This window comes from Simochromis diagramma, unplaced genomic scaffold, assembly GCF_900408965.1.
Source record: "Simochromis diagramma unplaced genomic scaffold, fSimDia1.1 OVJJ01000822.1, whole genome shotgun sequence".
Classification (NCBI taxonomy): domain Eukaryota; kingdom Metazoa; phylum Chordata; class Actinopteri; order Cichliformes; family Cichlidae; genus Simochromis; species Simochromis diagramma.
This window is the reverse complement of record NW_024387520.1, coordinates 9,249,667-9,270,712: the sequence shown is the minus strand read 5'-3', so window position 1 is coordinate 9,270,712 and position 21,046 is coordinate 9,249,667. Positions and strand designations below refer to the sequence as shown.

General features: G+C 41.4%; 1 protein-coding gene across 2 annotated transcripts in view; it reads right to left on the bottom strand.

Annotated features, from left to right (window-relative positions):
• Positions 1–1,095: 1,095 nt before the first annotated feature.
• The window catches only part of ehmt1a (euchromatic histone-lysine N-methyltransferase 1a), a 42,083-nt gene continuing 22,132 nt past the window's right edge, over positions 1,096–21,046 (bottom strand). For both annotated transcript variants that reach the window (XM_040019223.1, XM_040019224.1), the window contains exons 8-23: positions 20,077–20,381; positions 19,861–19,944; positions 18,415–18,503; positions 18,209–18,315; positions 16,840–16,962; positions 14,889–14,990; positions 14,694–14,798; positions 11,617–11,771; positions 10,702–10,869; positions 10,411–10,555; positions 10,166–10,243; positions 9,734–9,849; positions 5,117–5,203; positions 4,937–5,015; positions 3,434–3,609; positions 1,096–1,576 (exon numbers count right to left, since the gene is read on the bottom strand). In XM_040019223.1, the coding sequence (XP_039875157.1) occupies positions 1,480–1,576; positions 3,434–3,609; positions 4,937–5,015; positions 5,117–5,203; positions 9,734–9,849; positions 10,166–10,243; positions 10,411–10,555; positions 10,702–10,869; positions 11,617–11,771; positions 14,694–14,798; positions 14,889–14,990; positions 16,840–16,962; positions 18,209–18,315; positions 18,415–18,503; positions 19,861–19,944; positions 20,077–20,381 (2,016 nt within the window). In that variant the 3' untranslated portion in view covers positions 1,096–1,479. The remainder of the gene's footprint in view (positions 1,577–3,433; positions 3,610–4,936; positions 5,016–5,116; positions 5,204–9,733; positions 9,850–10,165; positions 10,244–10,410; positions 10,556–10,701; positions 10,870–11,616; positions 11,772–14,693; positions 14,799–14,888; positions 14,991–16,839; positions 16,963–18,208; positions 18,316–18,414; positions 18,504–19,860; positions 19,945–20,076; positions 20,382–21,046) is intronic.

The window sequence follows — 21,046 nt, the reverse complement described above, 5'->3', positions numbered from 1 at the left end:
ATCTATACTCTCAAACCCATCAATTAGTGATGGGATTTCCGGCTCTTTTTAGAGAACCGGCTTTTTCGGCTCAGATCACTTAAAAGAGCCGGCTCTTCAGGTTGTTTTGTTGCTTTAATTATATATTATTAACAACAATATAAAATTATGCACAAAAGGAATTACTAATGTAAAACAAACAAACAAACAAACAAACAAAAAAAAACACGTGGTTTTATTTATATTTGTTTATATATAAATATATATGGTGGCCCCTAGAGACAAAGCACGTACAAATTCCAAAACACATTTCTAGCGTTAACTGAACTTCCAAAACAGAGCTATCTAGATCACTTACACAATTGAAAGTATATGTCTATTGTTTGTGTATTTATACACAAGCACTCATATATATTCAAATAATTAAAAAAAAAAAAAAGTTCATTTACCTGTTACTACCACACACCAAATCCGGTCGTTGGTACTTCTTGGCTTGTGTAGCCACTAGGTAACAAAAAGCTCAACACTGCGCCTAGCATCCTGGAGCACTTGTGTCGTGTTTTGGAGTTTGTACGTGCTTCAGAGTTTTTAACGTCTTTTGGAGTTTGTATATGCTTTGGGGTTTGTATGTGCTTTGACTCTAGGGGCCACCGTAGGTATACTTTTATTTATTCACTCCACATAAAATGTAATAAATAAATCATATAATACAAAAACCAACTATTTACATTTCAACTTTTAACTATTTAAATTTTCAGCTTTTTCCTTTTAAACATATTTAAAGTGAAACAACACAAAACACTGCAAACCACAACACAATTAAATATAAATATGAAAAAATATGAAAAAGAACATGCACATTCTCTGTCATATGGGCCTGCATGAATAAACTTTCTGAATCCTTTATCATCTGCAACTGAAAATAGTTGTAAATAGTAAAGAGTCGCCTCTAAGAGCCGTTTCGTTCGCGACCGCCACATCACTACCATCAATCCAAGAAGCCTGAGATGAACTGGAATACCAAATGTAACACAGACCTCATCATCCGGCAAAAAGAAGGGAAAAAAGCTGCATCTACTGACACATTTCTCTATTAACACAAAAAAATACCACAGATGATATAAAATATGTTTAATGACTACAAAGCAAACATGAGGTTAAAAACTTAAAAGTTCACAAAAGAACTCAGACTACCACAAATCAGTTAACTTCATTATTCCACATGTAGAAATATGAAAGGAAGAATCCATGAATGTAAAAATCATCTGTTAGTCTCTCAGTCTTCATTAGCACTATTTTTTCTGGCAGAAAAGTAACTTCATTATAATAAGTTAGATCTTGTGCTTTGGTGATTAAAACATGTCTCTCTTTCATTTCAGGTAAATATCAGACAACATAACTGCTTGTAGTCATGACATTACTCTTACATGGTATCTGGTTCAGGAGGCAGTGTTTCTTACATTAAAGAGGCCACAGTAACAAAGAGGAATCAGTGAGTTTCTATTTACTAGCAACTGAGTGACGACACTTATTAGATCCACACTGACAGCTGAAGTACTTGCTTTTCACCCTCCAATAGTGATCACCATAATCGAACCTGTTGAGGAAAAGAGAACAACTGTGTTAACTTGTTCATCCTACAGCCTGGACAATTTCTGATTTTTAATACAGATACTGATATTTGGTCATTTAAAAATCGGATATTCCGATATATTGGCCAATTTTGTTTTCTTCGTTCAGAGACACAAAACAGATTTCCCACATTATTACTCAGACAGAAGCTTCATCTTTGCACCCTGCTGCATGAAGAACAGTTCAGTTTCCAAACAAATTCATCTAAAACTTTGAGTACACATTAGTCTCAGCAGTCACATGCAGTGGTTATTTTTGCCCCTGCATCTCATTAAAATATGTTGCTATTACTGAGTCAATGTGAAAGTTTCCCAAGGCTCCCAAGTCTCCCAAAGTCAGTGTGAAAGTCTCCCAAGGCTCCCAGGCACACCTTCTCATTTAATGGTTTTTCTTTATTTTTATAACTATTTACGTTGTAGATTCTCACTGAAGGCATGGGATGGGATGGCCTGTTGCTGCAGGATGCTGTGGTAGCCATGCTGATTCAGTGTGCATTCAATTTCGAATAACCCAACTGTGCCACAAAGCACCCCCACACCATCACACCACCTCCTCCATGCTTCACGGTGGGAACCATGCATGTAGAGACCATCCATTCATCTTTTCTGTGTCACACAAAGACATGGCAGGTGGAACCAAAGATCTCAAATTTGGACTCATTAGACCAAAGCACAGATATCCACTGGTCTAATGTCCATGTGTTTCTTGGCCCAAACAAATCTCTTCTGCTTGTTGCTTTTCCTTAATTGTGGTTTCTTAGCACCTATTTGACCATAAAGGCCTGATTCACACAGTCTCCTCTGAAAGGTTGATGTAGAGATGTGTCTGTTACTGGAACTCTGTGTGGCATTTATCAGGGCTCTAATCTGAGGTGCTGTTAACTTGCAATTTCTGAGGCTGGTGACTCGGATGAAATTATCCTCAGCAGCAGAGGTGACTCTTGGTCTTCCTTGTGAGCCAGTTTCATCGTAATGCCTGATGGTTTTGCGACTGCACTTGGGGGACACATTTAAAGTTTTAGCAATTTTCTGGACTGGCTGACCTTCAGTTCTTAAAGCAATGATGGACAGTCATTTCTTTTTACATATGTCTTTGTGTGACGCATAAAAGTTGAAAGAACAAAAAACACATGATCAGCTTCTACAAAAGCAAACAGATGTTGCCATAGTATGAATTCTAACAGTTGTCAAATATGGCTATCAGCTGTGTACTAACCTAACTTCTGCACAACACAACTGATGGTGCCAACCTCATTAAGAAGGCAACAATTAAACCCTGACAAGGCACACCTGTGAAGTAAAAACCATTTCAGGTGACTACATCATGAAGCCCACTGAGAGAAGGCCAAGGGTGTACAGCGCCATCAACAAAGCAAAGTGTGGCTACTTTCAGGAATCTAAAATATAAAACACATTTAGAGTTATTTATCCATTTCTTCTCTTTGCTACATAATTTAATATATCTTGCTTCATCTATTTGATGTCTTCAGCATGCATCTACAATATAGAAAATAGGAAATACAATGAAAAACCATTAAATGACAAGGTGTGTCCAAACTTTTGATTGGTAGTGTACTACTCTGAGGAGATCCCAAGGCAAACACTTGACACATTTACATACACGCTTATTTAATTACTATTTTATGCTGTTTGGATGGTTACCCAACAGGGAAGTTGCAAAGTGCCCTCTGCTGGATGAACTATGCAACCTCAGCACTCATAACTTGGTTAAAGTGCATTTCTCCCATCTTTTTGCTTTTTAATTGATCAGCCATTTAGCAAATAGCCATTATTGGGCCCACTGATTTTTCGTCACCACTCACCCTATCTGGTCTCCAGCTCTGATGGACCGACTGGAGAAGAAGGCTATCCGGGGGAAGCGTAAGTCCTGGTGCATGGTGAACACCCTCACAGCCAGCAGGTTGGGCTCACACAGGTGGTTGATGAAGCGACCAATGTTGCCAAAGAGTCTTGCATCAATACAATGGGCATCCCCAACCTGCACACATGTTAAAAAAACAAACCAAAAAGAAAAAAATGAAAGTAAAATTTGTATCCTGCTAATGACTGCCTTTTGATAAGATAGATGTTAGAAAAAGGTGACACCCCCATGATGAAGTTGAAAGAGCAAAAAAACACATGATTAGCTTCTACAAAAGCAAACAGTTAATCTAGATTTTATCAACAGTTTTATCATTAAGTTGAACCTACAGTGAGCACATGTAAACTGCTGCTCACAGCAGCAATTCATTTCCAGAATAGTTGGACTGAATGAAGGTGCTGCAATAGTCCTGTCAAAGTCAAGTTTTCAACCTTATTGAAACGCTGTGGCAGGACACTAAGACAGGGCTCTAGAGTGCGACCAATTTGGTCGCAAATGCAACCAAATTTTTCAGTGGTGCGACTAAAAATAAAGTATTTGGTTGCACCTGTGCACACAAAGGCATTTGCTGTGATGTTCACAATTCTGATGAAGTCTCACATGTATCAGTACTGATAAATTATCAGAATTATAATATTTCTGACTGTCTGAGGCTAAGTTGAATCGAATCGGGACTTTGAAAACTGGAATCGAATGGATTATAGAAATCAGTGATGATACCCAGCCCTAGTGAGCAGCCTAGGCACGACAGAAGTGGATGTAGCTGTAATAAGAAAATAACTATTGATAACTTTTCTGTTAAGTTAAGGCCTGAAATTCATAGCCAGTGCTCTGACACGGTGTCATCAATCTTTGAATGCTGAAAAAGCACAGTGTATCCAGAAAAACACATTATATTATATAAATTATTATAAAATTTGTGTGCGCCTAACTTTTTTGCCGGTACGCCTAACTGTTTAAAGTTAGGCGTACCGGTACACCCATGGCAAAAAGTTAGTCTAGAGCCCTGTAAGGGCTGTTCATAAACAAATGCCTGGAAACTGAAGCAATGTTGTGAAAATTAGTGGGCCAAAATGTCTCTAAAATGACCTGAGAAACTAAGTCAGAAAGACCAAAATCGAAAAGGAAAGCTTTAACCCTAGTCTTAAAAGTACAGAGAGTGTCTGTTTCCTGAATCCATACTGGAAGCTGAAGGCTGGAATTTTAAATACTGTAGAAACCACAAGTAAGCCCGTAGTCTGAGAGCGAGGAGCTCTGTTGGGGTGATTACAGTACTACAAAGTCTTCAACACAGTGCCTGATTTTTCAAGACCTTGTACCTTGACCTACAATTTACACTAAGACTTTAGAATTGCAAAAAATGGACTTCCTTTTATCCATGGCTATATATAAATAAACTCTGCTGAGTGCAGCTTTAAAAATGTATTTAAACGTATTGAATCACCTTATTGTCGAGAGTAAACAGGAAGGAATCATTCTCTCTTTTGTCAGCCTCTCCATCTGTGATGATCTCGCCAACATACCTGTGGATCAGAAAGGAAGTGAGCTCATAGCACAGCTCATTTTATATATCTTTTATGCTCTAAAACACACTTTATTGCTTCACTTATGAAACAATCCTCACTCGCAAATGAATGTTCCTTGAGGGATATCCTGCATGGCTCTCACTCCCCAGCCCATATTCTGTGTTCTGAACAGCTGTAGCCGGACCCTGAAAAAAACAACAAGGCAATGTAGACGGCAGAAGTGGCAGCATGCTTTAGAGCAGGAGTGTCAAACTCAATTGCACAGGGGGCCAAAACTCAAGGCCCACTTTAGGTCGCGGGCCAAACAAGATAAACATTTATTGAACACACTAACAAATGTTTTTTTTAAACATAAATATGAATAAAAACAGACAGGAATATTATTCCAGATTTTTATATACATATATATACACACATACATACATATACATATATACATACACATATATACTAGGGGTGCAACGATATTCGTATCGATATTGAACTGTTCGATACATATGCGTACCGAACCGAAAGCACTGTATCGAACAATACAACATTTGTAATTTATTTTATCAACTTTCCTTCTGACGATGCTGTCTGTGTTGAGCGCTCAGTGAATCTGCGTTCGACTACTCCGCCTAGGCTGCACTGTCGAGCGCAGATCCACTGAGCGCTCAACACAGACAGCATAGTCAGAAGGAAGAGCGCAGGGCAAGCTAGCGAGACAGAAGTTAAGCTCTACTTGCAACATTCAGATCTGGCGTTTGGAATTATTTTGGTTTTCATGTGACGTATGACCCTGAAGGTAAGCGAGTCATGGACTAAAGTAAAACAGTATGTTGGATGTGCCATGCAATGCTCAATTACATTGGTGTGAACTAGTGTGTTAGCGCAGTTAGCTCGTTAACGGAGATTTGCCGTGTTGTGGCGTTAAGGTCATTTCAACGAGATTAACCTGAAAGCACTAGTGGGAACACAACGAATATGACTGCACATTTACGCCGACATCATCCTAGTGCAAAGACAAAAACAACAAGCATGCTACTAACTTTAGCCGAGTCATTTAGACAGCTGTTAGCACATGATTCTCCTTATGCTGCTGAGAATATAGCCCAGAAGAAGCGGATAGTATAGCTTTTATTTTGGAAAGAGACATTTCTCTGTAATAAACTCTCTTTTCCAAAGATGAGTGATTCCTCAATCAGATACAGGGCTTGCAATATCGCTAGCCCGACGTCCCGGAGCTAGCGATTTTTTCAGTCGGGCTACCAAAATCTATCTCTTCCCTGCCCGTCGGGCTATTGTAGGAAAAATATATGTCAATGCTTTTGCATTCTTTCAGAAATGTAGCTGGGTAATTATGTCATTGGCATCGGTGAGCCACTGTCAATATGTGACATATTGAAGTCGCGTTTGAATTTGCGCTTGTTTTTTTGCTTTCACTTTGCAATCGTGCGAACTGTATATAGAGAGCGACAGCACTGATCTGTGAGTGATGATAATTTGTGCACCAATTCCTCTGACATCGTCTTATTAATCGTTAGCTTACTATGCAAACATGACAAGTGAAATCTCCCGCAGCAAGCTTAAACATGTGAGAGGTTGATCGCGCAGAGAATCGCTGAGCTTATGTGAGTGAGCGTGTAAAAGCATTTCAGTTCTGCTGAGCCAAATAAGACAGGTCAGGGTGAAGAAGTGACAGCCAAAGAAAAGCTTACCACAAAACAGAGAAGTTATGACAAATCAGACTATAAGGCAAAAAGGAAAGTGCAGCTTTATGGTTTCATGGACAAAAGAATTTCTGTGGCTGCAATATGATGAGCTAAATAACCAGGGCTGCACATAAGTGGTCCGCAGGTGCGCATTCGCTGTCAAAATAAAAAACACGCACAAGGGTTAGGGTTAAATTTAAAAACTGTACTTTTGAGTTAAAATATATATTTATAATTTTAATAAATGACAAATTAAAAATGCATGAACATTTTTTTTGTATCGAAAAAATATCGAACCGTGACACCAAAGTATCGAACCGAACTGAACCGTGAATTTTGTGTATCGTTGCACCCCTAATATATACATATATACATGTGATTTGTGACAGCTTCACTTGAAATGCCTTCACCGCATCATACATGCCATGTCCATGAACTGACAGATTTCCTTGCTGAACTCAAAAACTATTGAGAATTTTTATCCCAACTCAGCCAATGGACCTCTGTATGATAAGGAATGTCGGCAAACTCTGAATCTATTTCCCACATAAAAGACTGAAATTGACGGGGATTTAAACTTTTAGCTCCGATAAAATTTACAGTTTGCGTTACGATCATTACATGCTCCATTTTTAGGACTTTACCACACAGCGTTTCCTGCTGTATGATGCAGTGATATGCTGTTAGCTCACCGGAACAGTTCTCCTCCTGCATCTTTACCCCCATCCTGCTGACTAGTCCGCTTTTTTCACCACACAACACCAGCGCTCCATCTGTTGCAAGTCCAACAAGTTTGTCCCAGGGCAGTTTCATGTCGGTTACACTTTGACATACGTTTTCAAAAATGTCTTTTCCTGTCGTTGTCCCGTGCATCGACTTAATGTTCAATATTTCCACTCCACAGATGAAGATGGCCAGCTGTGCAATGTGCATCATATCTATACTTTCATCCACAGCAAGAGAGTATGCAATAAAGATTTTGCTTCTTTCACACAACTGTGTTCTTAAATCAGTGGCCATCTCACCAACCCGATCAGCAATCATATTTCTGCTCAGGCTCACATTTGCCAAAATCTGCGTTTTGTCTGGACACAAGACGTCGCACGCCTTCATCATGCAGCTCTTCAGAGTGGTACCGGGCTGATTTGGCTGTCTCCTTTGCTACAGTAAAACTTGCTTTCACAACAGCTTCACTTTGTGATTTTGCTCTGGTGAAAAAAGTCTGCTGAAATGTCAGACTCTTCTTTAGCTCTTCTACTTTCTGTAGTTTCTCATCTGCATTTAGGTTTTTCAGCTTATCCTGACGTTTTGTCTCGTAGTGCCGTCTTAAATTAAATTCCTTAATTACAGCCACATTAGCTCCACTAATAACACACACGGGTTTACCAGCAATGTCTGTAAACATATATTCAGTCACCCACTGGTGCTGAAAGGCTCTGCTTTCAGAATCAACTTTTCTCTCCACCATTGTGAGCAGCTACCTTCGCAATAACAGAAGTTTGACTTGATTGACGGGAATGTTCCCAGTTAGCCTAGCGTTCCGCAAGGAGGTTGCAGCACTGCATTATGGGATCTGTAGTTTGTATGTTATTAGTGGCTCATATGCCGGGCCATGCATAACAATAATAATACATCTATATAAAATGATCTCGCGGGCCGGATATAAATGTACGCCGGGGCGGATGTGGCCCGCGGGCCTTGACTTTGACACATGTGCTTTAGAGGAACATTAAGACAGAAAAATTATACTGATTTGATTCAAGATGAAAACATCTTAGAAAGTGAGTCCTTTTCCTTCCACATCAAGCTGAGTTCTCCCTCTTCTGGCCTAGAATAACACTGCCTGCCAGCAATGTATCGGGCACGTAGGTTGTCACCTAATGGTTCGCACAGCATACACATCTAGCTGGCATGATTGATGTGATGCAGTTTATTATCACCCGAACTTGCATGAAACCTCAATCAAGGCAGTAACAAGAGGCACTCTCCAAGGAAACACAAGTTTTGAGCTAATGAGCAAGGATTTCTGAAGAGTATGTAAACTGGTATAGGTAAAAGTGACACTTAATTTTTAGTCTTGGGCCTGAAAAACACATCTTACCTAATTGCTGAAAATATCTCTCTCAAAAATGCGTATCCTTCATTGTAACTGCAGAAACAGCTATTCAGAGTATGTTCTCTGTGTATGTTCTCTGTAACAATTGGAGCCCCATTAAATCTTTAAAAAGAAAGTGCAAGTGCTAAATAAAGAAGTAGGAAAAAAATTGCTCTAAATGGGGTGCCTGCATGTCATCTACTAATTGGCAGGTTGGTGGTTTGATCCTTTTGCTGTTCCAGTCCTTGGGCAAAATAAGTCACTCTCTGATGTGGGTGCTAGCTAGAAAGCACTTAGGCAGAAAAAGCACAGCAATCTGCTGGAGTACCAGGAGAAAACCCATGTAGGGAGAACCTCTAAGCGCCACAAAGAAATGTCACAAGCAGGCTTAAGCTCAGAGCCTCCCTGCTGTAAGGTGACAGTGCTAACTACAGCACCCTGAAAATAAGCAATCAACAGGCAGGCAGACTAACAATTCTAAGAAACTGGTCTACTGGGAACTGGTTTTCTACAAGAACTGGTTCTCGATTCCCAACGCTATTCAGGACCCATTGACAGAATTTATCATTGAGCATCTTCTTTGCAAAAACTCATCCATGTGATCATAGCGGATCCATTAAGCCAGGGGTGGGCAATCTCAGTCCATGAGGGCCGGTGTCCCTGCAGGTTTTAGATCTCACCTTGGGTCAACACACCTGAATCACATGATTAGTTCGTTACCAGGCCTCTGGAGAACTTCAGGACATGTTGAGGAACTAATTTAGCCATTTAAATCAGCTGTGTTGGTTCGAGGACAAATCTAAAACTTGCAGGGACACAGGCCCTCGTGGACTGAGATTGCCCACACCTGCTTTAAGCTGATCTTTGTTATGAGGCTCACTTTCTTCACAGCTTTAAAAGTAGATTACCAAACAGCAGCACTTTACCTTAGTCCATTCTGGACCACACGGTTCCTGCAGGTCCTCCAGCAGGAACATGCATGGTTACATTCAAACAGCACCGGGGGCTCCCGCTGGCAGAAGTCCATTGGTAGTCGACCCTCCTGCAATCACATACACCATGAGACAAATAGTCATTGGGAATAAAAACAGATTCTCTTCAGAGCATCTGTTGGTAATTTTAGTCAACAGAACGTGAAGAAACATTATGTTCACAACAGCTAGGTTTTTTGTTGAAGAGATAAACAAAATATAAGTGGGCCAGGCCGTACTGTAATGTAAAACCAGTTTAGACCCCAGCAGTGAAGGAGGCAAATGTAAGCTTTATTAAACAAGTCGTTAAGAACACATTCTTATTTAAAATGAGGAAATGTGGGTGTCACGTGAAATCATTTCAGCAGGTACACAGGTTCTACTTACACTGTCATACCAACAACGCAAGCTGAGCTGGCCACATATGCAGGTGCTAGATGAGCAGTCATCTGTGCAGGTGCAGTGCTGAGTGACACAATCAGTGAGCCGTTAGAAGCTGGCCATGTACCTATTCTCTTACAATGCTAGTCATTTTCTGCATAATGACTGCAAACTTCTTCAGAGCACTTGTGCCTTCTCTGACTGCTGCAATAAATGTGTAATTTACACCTTACCTGTCATCAATCACTTACCTGTAAGTGAGTGATATCTTTGTCTATGTTCAGCGGGGAGGTGACACAGCTGTCTGGTATATATTTAAAGTTTTCAGGCAATGGCTCACTGTCCACTGCATTAACACAGGTGATAGGCACTGCCTCATACCCCCGAGAAATGTCCCTAACAGACAGAAAAGGAAAACAAAAACAAAACAAAGAAACAAAAAAAATCTACAAGTTTTTAGTTTTCCTTTTTGAGGAATGGCAGATTTTGAGAAAGCAGAAATTCATCAGCCAACAAAATAACAGGACAAAGTGCAGCACTACCTGCTGAGCACTCTCTCTCCACGGCATTCCCTTCCTCTCCTGGCATCAGTCAGCTTCTTGTTGGTATTAAGGGCTGTCCACACTTTGGAACCGGAAGCACAGCAGTCCAGAGCTGTTTCTCCATCCCTGTTCCTTTGACTGACATCAGCTCCACGAGACAGAAACAACCTGCGCGTGGAAAATGTTTAAGTTAAGACTTATGGTCATCTAAAAAAACAGAGTGAAGGTAAACAAGCACTGAGATAGACTGGTATGCACTGTCGCTGCTCAATTTGAGCAGTCAAAATCGTTTCTAAATCTCATTTACCTAATTACACACACAGCTATAGAGCATTTTTATCTGTGCCTAAGCACTTTCTAACATTCGCCCACACACTTGATGGACATATGCAACTCTGTACCTTGAGCAAGGACACAAGGACACGTGCACTGGAGGAGCCAGGTATCAAACCATCTGATTAATATCAGTTTGCCTCAGAAATTAACGGCTTCATTTGGTTTTATCAGTTGAGCGCTGATTTCCCAGAATGCAAACCCACGTACTATTTGTTCTAGAACTCTTGCATATTAATACATTTTCAGGAGAAGCAGACTGCATTTTATAGATAAGGCTTTCTACAGCTGCAGAGAAAACATTTGAACACTGTGTATAAGGAACAAAATGTTTAAATAATCTGTTTGTGGTTGAAACCAGGGAGCAAACAAATACAAGAAATGCAGTGGCTAAATAGCTGAAAGCTATTTAGTCACTGCATTTTTTGTATTTGTTTGTTTCCAATAATACTCTCTTCTCTCATTACAGACATAAACCAAAAAAAAAAAAAAAAAAAAAAAAAAAGTTTCCTCAAAATCAGCATCATCATCTGATGTGAAGAAACTGAGTGACCTCTGTGACCTCTCAGACTTCACACTCACATTACGCACTCCAGGTGGTTCTCTCTGGCAGCGACATGAAGTGGTGTATCACCATGAATGTTCACAGCATTTAGGTCGCATCGAGCCTCTAGCAGAGCCTGGGCAATGTCATCGCAGCCTGACAGAGCGGCCCAGTGTAGGCAGACATTCTCTTCCTAAAATGACAGTGACAGGTGTAAGATGTAAGCATCAGACATGACATACCTCTACCCTTGGCAACAGTGCTCTAAAACATCTCAACAAGCACTCGCAAAGACTTTACTGAAGTCGCCATTTGCGCTGACTAATCCCCAGGGGTAGCAGAAAGAAAGGCTTCCAGCAAGACATGCAAGTGAAAAAGAAGCTACTATTTTGAGTATGTGAATTCCTGAACTGTGACCTCAGGAGGAAAACACTTTTTTGGATACAGATTTCCATCAAGGCATGTCAGTGTGTCTTAGTTCTAATAATAACAACAATAACAACAATAATAATAATAATAGGTCTCCAAGTAACGCCCACAACTGATAAAAGTCTGTTAGACGTAGCTGATATCCTTAATTTTTTTTTAAATCTGGAAGACACAACTAGCTAAGCCCACCAAGCTGCTTCAAACCCTCTGTCTGTATGAGGCAAAACAGAAAAACGGTGGCTTGCAGAAAGAGGGGCTAAAACCAGACCCACTTTAAGATAAAGAATCTCAAAAAGGTATTCCAGAAGATACCAAAAATAAAAATATGAAGTAAGAAACAAACATTTAATCTCCACTTTTTGTGGTGACCAGACACTTTTATTAGAAATCAACAAACTTCTTGCACAGTCTCGGCTAATGCTTTCTTTAAAGGCAGAATTTGTAGAGGTCAATACAATATGTCAAAAAATGGACATTTTTTGAAAACAAAGACAAGTCCTAACTTAACTGTGAACTGCCCAGATTTTTTTTTGTAAATAGGTCTGGTCAGGACTTTTTGTACCAGATGATTCTTTCCCCCCTTTTTCAATGTGTAAGCATTCAGCACAATAGCATACTAAAAAGAAAAACAGTTCTAATGGGGGGGGGGGGGCTACAAAGAATTTGTAGTATTTCCACGATGTCTTGTGACTACTTAAATTTCACTCAGATAACAGGTTTAAATTTTTTTCAAAGAAATCTAACAGAATACAATTATACTTGTCAGAGAGTGTTCTGCTGTGTGTGTAACAGTGTAGGGACTAACGCGTTATTAAGTAATGCGTTACAGTAACTACGTTATTATTGTGGTAACGAGCACGCTAACTAGTTATTATGCCAAAATCAGGAACGCGTTAATCGTTACTGGGATTTAGATAGGGTCGTTAGTCTTTACTTCGTGTCGTGGCTATCACAGAGCTTCCACAGATTCAGTAACATTAGCAAGTGGTGGAGGCCAGCAGGTGGATAAGGGAAAGGGGAGGCAGGAGGAGCAGAGACCCGGGGCGGCCGCCGGTCCTGAGTGTCAGGTGAACTGAACTTCAGGTAAGAAGTTGACCTGCAGTCTATCTGGGTCAGATATAAACCAAGTTTAGGTGCAGTTTATTTCGTTATGCTGACTTTTTCATACTGGGTACTAGCTAGCATGACAGAGTTTCTATACAGCTGGGTGGGTGCTATGATGTTACTGATGTTGAACTTTTTTGTTCATAAGGTTAATTATTAGAGTTGCCAACAGTCCCCTAAAAAACGGAATATTCTCGTATTCAGAGAAAAATATTACGCATTTCGTATTGAGCTGAAAAGGAACACAGTTTGTCCTGGACTTCAGCTACAATGAAAAAGGCACAAAGCTGGAGTTATTCTGTCTTTGCTGCACAGCTGCCTCTTCTTCTCTCATTTTCTCCCCCTCCTGTTTCTACTTCAATCATGAAACTGATCAATGATCAGCTGATCGGCTTTTCTCTCTTGTTTGTTTATTACCCACTTTGCGGTAGAAAGAGGAAACCAGCGGAGGTCGCGTTAAACAACAGCAGCACGTTAAAGCTTGATCAGCTGTTGTTAGAATTTATTTAATATTCATTTCTAGTATCAGCTGATGTTTGCTGGAGCCACAGCCGTAAAAGCTGCTGGTCATGATATCGGTTTGGTTATCTGGTGAGAGGGAAACATGAGGATAAAACCAGGAGATCTCCTTACTGAGTCATCAGAGCTGAAAAGGTGATGGAGAAACAGGTTTACCTTTTAGGTGACATGAATGAGTTGAAGGGAAGTTATGAACTGTTTCTGAGAGACAAATAACACCAGGATCCTTTGTTTTTTACGTAGCTGACAGCTGGTAACTGTGCAGAGGCGGGTCTAGCAAAGTTTTGCCAGGGGGCCAGGTAGGGCATTAACAGGGAGAGGGGGGCACAAAGAAGTACTTTTCTTGCTTACTCTCATTTAAAATATCTAGCTTTTATTAAATAATTATCTGAATCTTACAACAAACGATTGATAGATTGATGCATATATAACATTAAAACAGTGTACATCACTGTCACAACAGCGTTTGTTTTCATTCAAAGGCTTTATGATTTTTCCTATAATGGCGGGCCGGTCTCTAGTCAAAATGCCCGGGCTGATTTTTTGTCCCAGTCCAGCCCTGTATGCAGCTCATCTGCAGTCTGGTGTTACCTACATCTTCCTATTCAGAAGGCAGAATTTCCGAGTTCTGAGTACAATCGAAAGCACCACGACTGCAGTTTTCGTGTTGGATGTGAAACGAGCACATGACGCTATGACGTAGGCTAGAATCGTGGCGGCGATCAACGACGGTCCAGGCGTGGGATTTCTGTCGTGGAAATATGCACATTATCTTTTCCTTTCTGTTGGTAGGTGGCAAAGTGCACTTGTGGCAGGATAGTGCTAACATGTAAGCAAGCTAGAAGACTGGCAATCTTGCTGGATATCCAGTTACGGAAGCAACACATTAACAAGAGAATTCTGGGTAAAACCAAAGTTACTTTCCCTAGTAACTAGTTACTTTCAAAGTAACGAGTAACTTGAAGTAACTGAGTTACTTTTAATAGAAGTAACTAAGTTACTAATTTAAAGTAACTTACCCAACACTGGAACAAGAGTAAAACAGTATGCCGAGCACACCAACCTTATCTCTGATATTAACATTGGCTCCTTTGGCCAGCAGCAGGTGGACAAGCTCCTTGTGCTTGTACTCGATGGCCCAGGTGATGGGAGTCCACCCTCCATCATCCTGTGCACACATACGCAGAAAATGTCACACCAGGATTCCCCATAACGCATGACTATTAGGGGCAGTTAGTGAATCGCACCGTGTTTTTACCTGACAATTGATGTATTTGGATGCCTTGGAGAGCAGATGATGGATTATGCTGTAATGCCCCAGTTTAGCTGCCAGATGCAGACAAGTGAAGCCCATGATATCCTGGGATGACAACATGATTCACACTGAACAACACTGCATTGCTGCCAACACTGTCAAAGCCCAGAAGAAAGAGAACTTTACTGATTTCTGGACCTTGTGAGTCAAACAGGACAATAGACAAAAAATGATGAAGCAAAGTGCATCAAGCAGCTCAGAAATGTTCTCTACCTGCTCCTGCTCCACTGTTTATGCCTTACACATGGTGAGCGTATTTATTTTTCATATAGTAGTTTCAGAAACTTGCTTAATGGGGGTCTCTCGCATATTTGTTGCTTCAATGCTAATTCTTTTCTTGTCCACAATTACATAACCAATTCTCTACATAAATAAAATAACAAATCACAACAGAGCAGATTCTGAAAATACTCAGAACACTTTGCATATCCTATTTTCGCTAACCCATAACAAATCAAACTATGTGTGTAGATCAAAACAATACACTTTTTTATTCTAGTGTAGTAATGCTGCCAACATATCATCACACCAGGAAAACCAGTGGATTATTATTCATTACTCAGTAATGACAATTTTCACACTGCAAAGCAATCGAGTAGGTTGACTCAGACACTCTAGGTTCTGGACTCTAATGTGTATGATTGACACATGTGACCTGTTGAGATGTTTGTGGGGATTGAGGCGCCTGGGAATGGATCTGAAAATTGGATTATTGATGGCAGGCAGCAGAAAGATGGTCGCTCACAGTGGACATAAATGAAGCCATTTATGTCCACTGTGAGCGACCATCTTTGAACAGAGGCGGTGGTTTACGACACCAACTGTCTGCCATCTATAATCTAGTTTTGAGATCCCTTCCCAGACACCTTAACACCCACTCACATCCTCAGGAAATCACATGATAGGGTGGGGCTAGGTTTCACAATGAGCTCACCTGAAACCTTGGCTGATTGTGACCTACACCCATTTTCACACCTTTACTCATGTGATTAGGTGGAGGATCATTAGGGGGTCCTTTTATCCCTCTTGGGGGGGCACTCCCACAGGGTTTAAATCTGGGACTCTCCACCATTTGACCCTAGAACTGAAGAAGCTTCTCTGATGAGAGGTGAAACATCTTCAAGCAACTTAAAAAAGTCCAGATGCTTTTCCTTCCAAGCTCCTTAGATCCTCTTAAGGGACAACCCACACTAGGGTCAAATACCTGGGACTGTCTACCTTTTGGTTTTAAAACTGTAGAAGCTTCTTGGATGAGGTAAAACATCTTCACAAAATTCAAAGAGGTCCAGTTGCTTCCTTCCCAGCTCCTTAGACTACAATGACCTGGATGGCTGAGAAGGTTCTCACACAGACAAAGTTGTAGGCAGATTTTCTGCAAAATTGTACCTGGGTTAGCTGCTGCCTGAACCTCTCAATGCTAGTTGTGACCAGTTTCCCGTGCAAGACAAAACTCACGTTCAGACCTCCCCATCAATAAACTGATCTTCTGAATTGTGTAAAGCTAGAAACTGTACAGCTACCAGGTTGCCCATGTGGTGAAAATAAAATATATTTTTTGCTTTACTGTACTGGTTGTTTTCAGGTCCCTGAATCTCTTAAACTGTACGATAATCTTAGATTCTTGTAATCTAATGCCTTTGTCATGTTTTAGGGGTTGTTTTCTTTTGTTCGCCTGGACCCCCCCCCACTTTAACCTGACTTGTTAATAAGCAGGTGAAAAAAATGAATGTGATTCTAAAAACAGAACCTCAGGTTCTGAAGGTCCTCAGAAGTGGCAGCAGATGACAGAGAGTGGAATCAGACTGAGTGATGGATGACACAGAATCTGAGTAAAGCATACACCAGTTTGATAGGAGATGCTAGCGGTGCCCAAGATGGGGACCGACCCACCAACCTTGTGGCTGACGGACGCTCCGGCTCGAAGAAGATACTTCACCGTGTCCAGGTGGTTGTTTTCACAGGCTGCCATCAGTGGTGTTCTCTGGTCCTCATCAAACATGTCCAGGTTAGCTCCAGCCTGTGTGTGCACACAAACGCAACGTCACAACTTTACACACTGACTTCAGCCAGTGCCTAGACTGTAAAATGATTGTTATTGAAAATGTGTTGTTATTTTTTTCTTTTATTTAATTTGTAAAGAATAATTTCCACCAGAGACTAAACTGGGAATCCTTGACTCACACATACTGTACTGTACAAAATTTAAGATGATACCTTATTGCTCAATTACTTTATATTTTGATAGGAAAATGGGACCTAGGTGAAGCAATGTGCACAAACATACATAAATAGAGTACATACTGAAAAAATAGAGTTTGTACAATTATAGTAAGCTTTAAAGTCCGTATTCAGTATGACTACACCTTCCACCTGTGAGCCAAGACGGGCATGTTAACTCATACAGAGAAACCATGAACAACAAACAGAGCAGACAAAAACAAATGACAATGCTTTCATATGATCATATGGGGAGGAAAAAAGTGGAGCGATGTAGAAGTACTAGTGCATTATCGGAAATCTCCCAAAAGTGAACGCCAAACTAATGGATGGTTCAAGGTCACCTCAATCAGTCCCAACTAAAAGTGGAGAGGGAGTCTCACTTCTGAATCTAAACTGGGAGTTGGTCCAGCCTTGAAGTAATAAATGCATGGACCAGTTTTTTCAGTACCACTCTGAGAAAGGATGTTGGAATTTTAATAATACTGGACAGATAAACAAATGCACTGCGGCATATTAGTTCATGGTGCAAGCTGAATTAATTTATAGGATTACTTTTAAAAAAAATTGTTTCTACTTATTGCAATGAGTAATTAACCATTCATTTTTGAAACTATCTGATCAGGATTTATTTATCTATACTTACAAATTCTTTTCTTTTCAAAACTCTGTCATTTTTCAAGATTAGGGATCATTGATCTTAAAAATGTCTTCCCAGGATTTATTTGACACAATTCCAGCTTTCCTCCCACAGAATAGAAAAATACTGGTGGCCGCCAGTGCTGCTCTTCACTCTGCTAATAGATTCACATACAGTATAAATGTGAAAATCCCACACTTCCTTCCTTCTTGAGTTATAGTTGCAAGAAAACTTGACCTTTGACCTCAAGTTCAAGGTCACTTAGATTTAAACTCAAAGATTTCTAATAGATGCACCTGTGGTATCACCTTGTCTTGAGTAATCGCATTTACAACTTGGGTGTCCAAAAAGCATGTCTCCAATGCATCTTATCAAACAGTCTGCAGTGAAGCTAGTATCGTCTCACCTGGACCAGCATGTGACAGATCTCCTGGTGACCTTCAGCAGCTGCTGCATAAAGGGGGGTGCATTTGTTTTGGCCCTCCATCAAAAAGTTGGGGTCCTTCCCATCAACTGTAACACACAAATTTTGGTCTTAAACAGCCACCAGGAAGTAGATCCAGAGTTGATGTTGCTAAAGCCAATTTTCTTCTGAGAACATATGTGAGCTACCTAGAAGCTGGATGACCTTCTGGAGGTCTCCCTGCTTTGCAGAAATGTACAGCTGCCTTGTGGGGTACTTGACCTTCTTTGGTTTGAGGCTGAAAAGAATACAGGTTATTCATTTATCTCAAAGTGTAAACTTTGATACCCAGCGTCTTTCATACAGCGTCTCTTTATGTCTGTCTCCACGTTAGTTGAGTGTGGAGTAAGTGCATATGAGAGCATGAGGGTGGGAATGGATGTTTGTATATGTGTGTGCCTGTATTTCTGTGTCTATATGTCAGGTTGGGTGTCAGGCGCCACCTCTCTGGGGACATCTTAGGCCCTCCAAGGTTTGGAGGCCTATCTCCCCCTACCACCACTTCCCCTGCCAGTGGCGGACTCCCTCAGACATCGGTGCGTTGGTGGTTCTTTGTGTCCGGGGCTGGGCGTCCAGGTACACACCGGCTCACTCCTTGGCGGCCGCTTATCGGGGCCTGGAGCCTGGGGCTCACTCGGGCCACTTCGGAGGTGGGGTGCCCCCGGCCTCTCGGCCTGGGGCTCGGTCACTCAGGCACGGCTGGCTGCCGGCGGAGCTCACGGGCGCGTCACTGCAACTCCCCCTGGCTTCTGCTCCGCGGCTGCTGAGTGAGCCCTCATCTGGGACTCTCCTCAGCTCTTTCTGGGACAGTGGGACAGCTGCCCCTCTGTTGGTCTTCCTTGGTCTCTTGTGTTCTGGGGGCCTCTGGATGTCTGGAGTTTTGATCTCCTCCATACCTGCTTCATGCCCTGGAGGACGGGGCTGCGGCCCCCCCACACCCTCTAGCAGATCATTACATGAAGGAACCTTTTGAAAAAACAAGCGCGTCCATGCTCACAGGTGTACACACGGGTGATCACACCCACAAACTACACCCTTTTTGGCTCCTACCTCAAAGCACACTGTGTTCTGTTGATCTTATGTGCTGCACAATAATGTTTAATATTTAGTATTTACTGTCATATTCCCATATATCATTGTGATGTTGTTTATTCTATTACTCTTGTTCTCTTCTGCTTGTTTTCTTTTTTCTTTCTCAGCAGGTGATCCAGGTGATTGATATATGTATTTTTTTTCTTTTTTTTTTCTGCTCATTCTGTTGGTTTTTGCCCTTCTCCCCCGTCCCTCTTCTCAGCTGTTTCTCTTTCCCTCTTTCTTTCTCCCCTTCTTTCCCCCAGTCAAGTCTGTCCCGTATTCAGTAAGTGAAAATAAAATAAACAATAAAAGGTGAATCAAATGGACCATTACGGGAAGGCTGGGATGGTCAATTTGGTAAAGTAAATCCGTTGGGCATCTTTCTTTGCCTTTAGACAACAATTCTGATGGCAAAAGAGCCAAACGGGACAGGCGAAAAACAAAAAAAAACAAAAAAACAAAAAATCAAAAACTTTGATACCCACACTGATGTCACTCTTATATTTCATGGGTAACCTTACTTCTCATCATCCAGTGCCAACAGAATGCTCTCCAGTGACTCTTTGGGAAGTCTTTCTGCAGTGTTCACAGCCTCATTCTTTAACCTGCAGAGAAAAAAAAAAAACAAGTAGTAAGCTTGATTTATCCTTTAATAGTTCCTTTCATCCAGGAAGTTAGTCTTTACTTTTCATCTGTGAGGAGAAGAGATGTCATGGCCACAAGCAGTACCATGTTACCTGCTTGGGCTCTCATCTCTGCCTCTCTGCGGCTCACTGCTCTTTTTAGCTCTGAGCCCCTGTATTCGTAACATGTTTGGGACTGAAGCTGGCATAGCCACCGCAGATACAGCTGGAAGCGATGACTCAGGATTCAATCTAGGGACAGAGGGTGACAGATCAGCCTTGGGGACTGTGACCTCCTTTGCCCCACAGGCATCCTCTCCACAGTGGGGGCAAAACCTTCGGTCCTTCAGGATTGAGGCGCAGTCACGGTGAAAGCGGTGGGAGATGCTGCCATAGGGCCTGCACTCCATGAAGGTGCCCTATGGGATAAAAGTTAAGAAGAACAGCAGTGAAACATTCAACATGTTTCAGATTGAAACGTTTCTAAATGGCCTGTATTTGTATGGCGCTTTACTAGTCCCCAAGGACCCCAAAGCGCTTTACACACTCAGTCATCCACCCATTCACACACACATTCATACACTGGTGATGGCAAGCTACATGTAGCCACAGCCACCCTGGGGCGCACTGACAGAGGTGAGGCTGCCGAACACTGGCGCCACCGGGCCCTCTGACCACCACCAGTAGGCAACGGGTGAAGTGTCTTGCCCAAGGACACAACGACCGAGACTGTCCAAGCCGGGGCTCGAACCGGCAACCTTCCGATTACAAGGCGAACTCCCAACTCTTGAGTCACGATCGCCACATCTTTTACTTGTCAAGCCACATATACACTCAAAGCGATTACTAATATTTTGTGTTAATTTGTGTTGATTTGAAGACAGGAACCTTCCTGGAAGAGAGGTCAGACATCTGTAAATGAGTCTCTTGGAGGAATGCGACATCCCCTTTAAATGTGTAAAGTAAATAAACAGTATATCCGGAAAGTATTCCGAGCGCATCACTGTTCCACATGCTGTCATGTTAGTCTTATTCCAAAATGGATTAAAGTCAATTTTTCTACATACAATAATGACAAAATGAA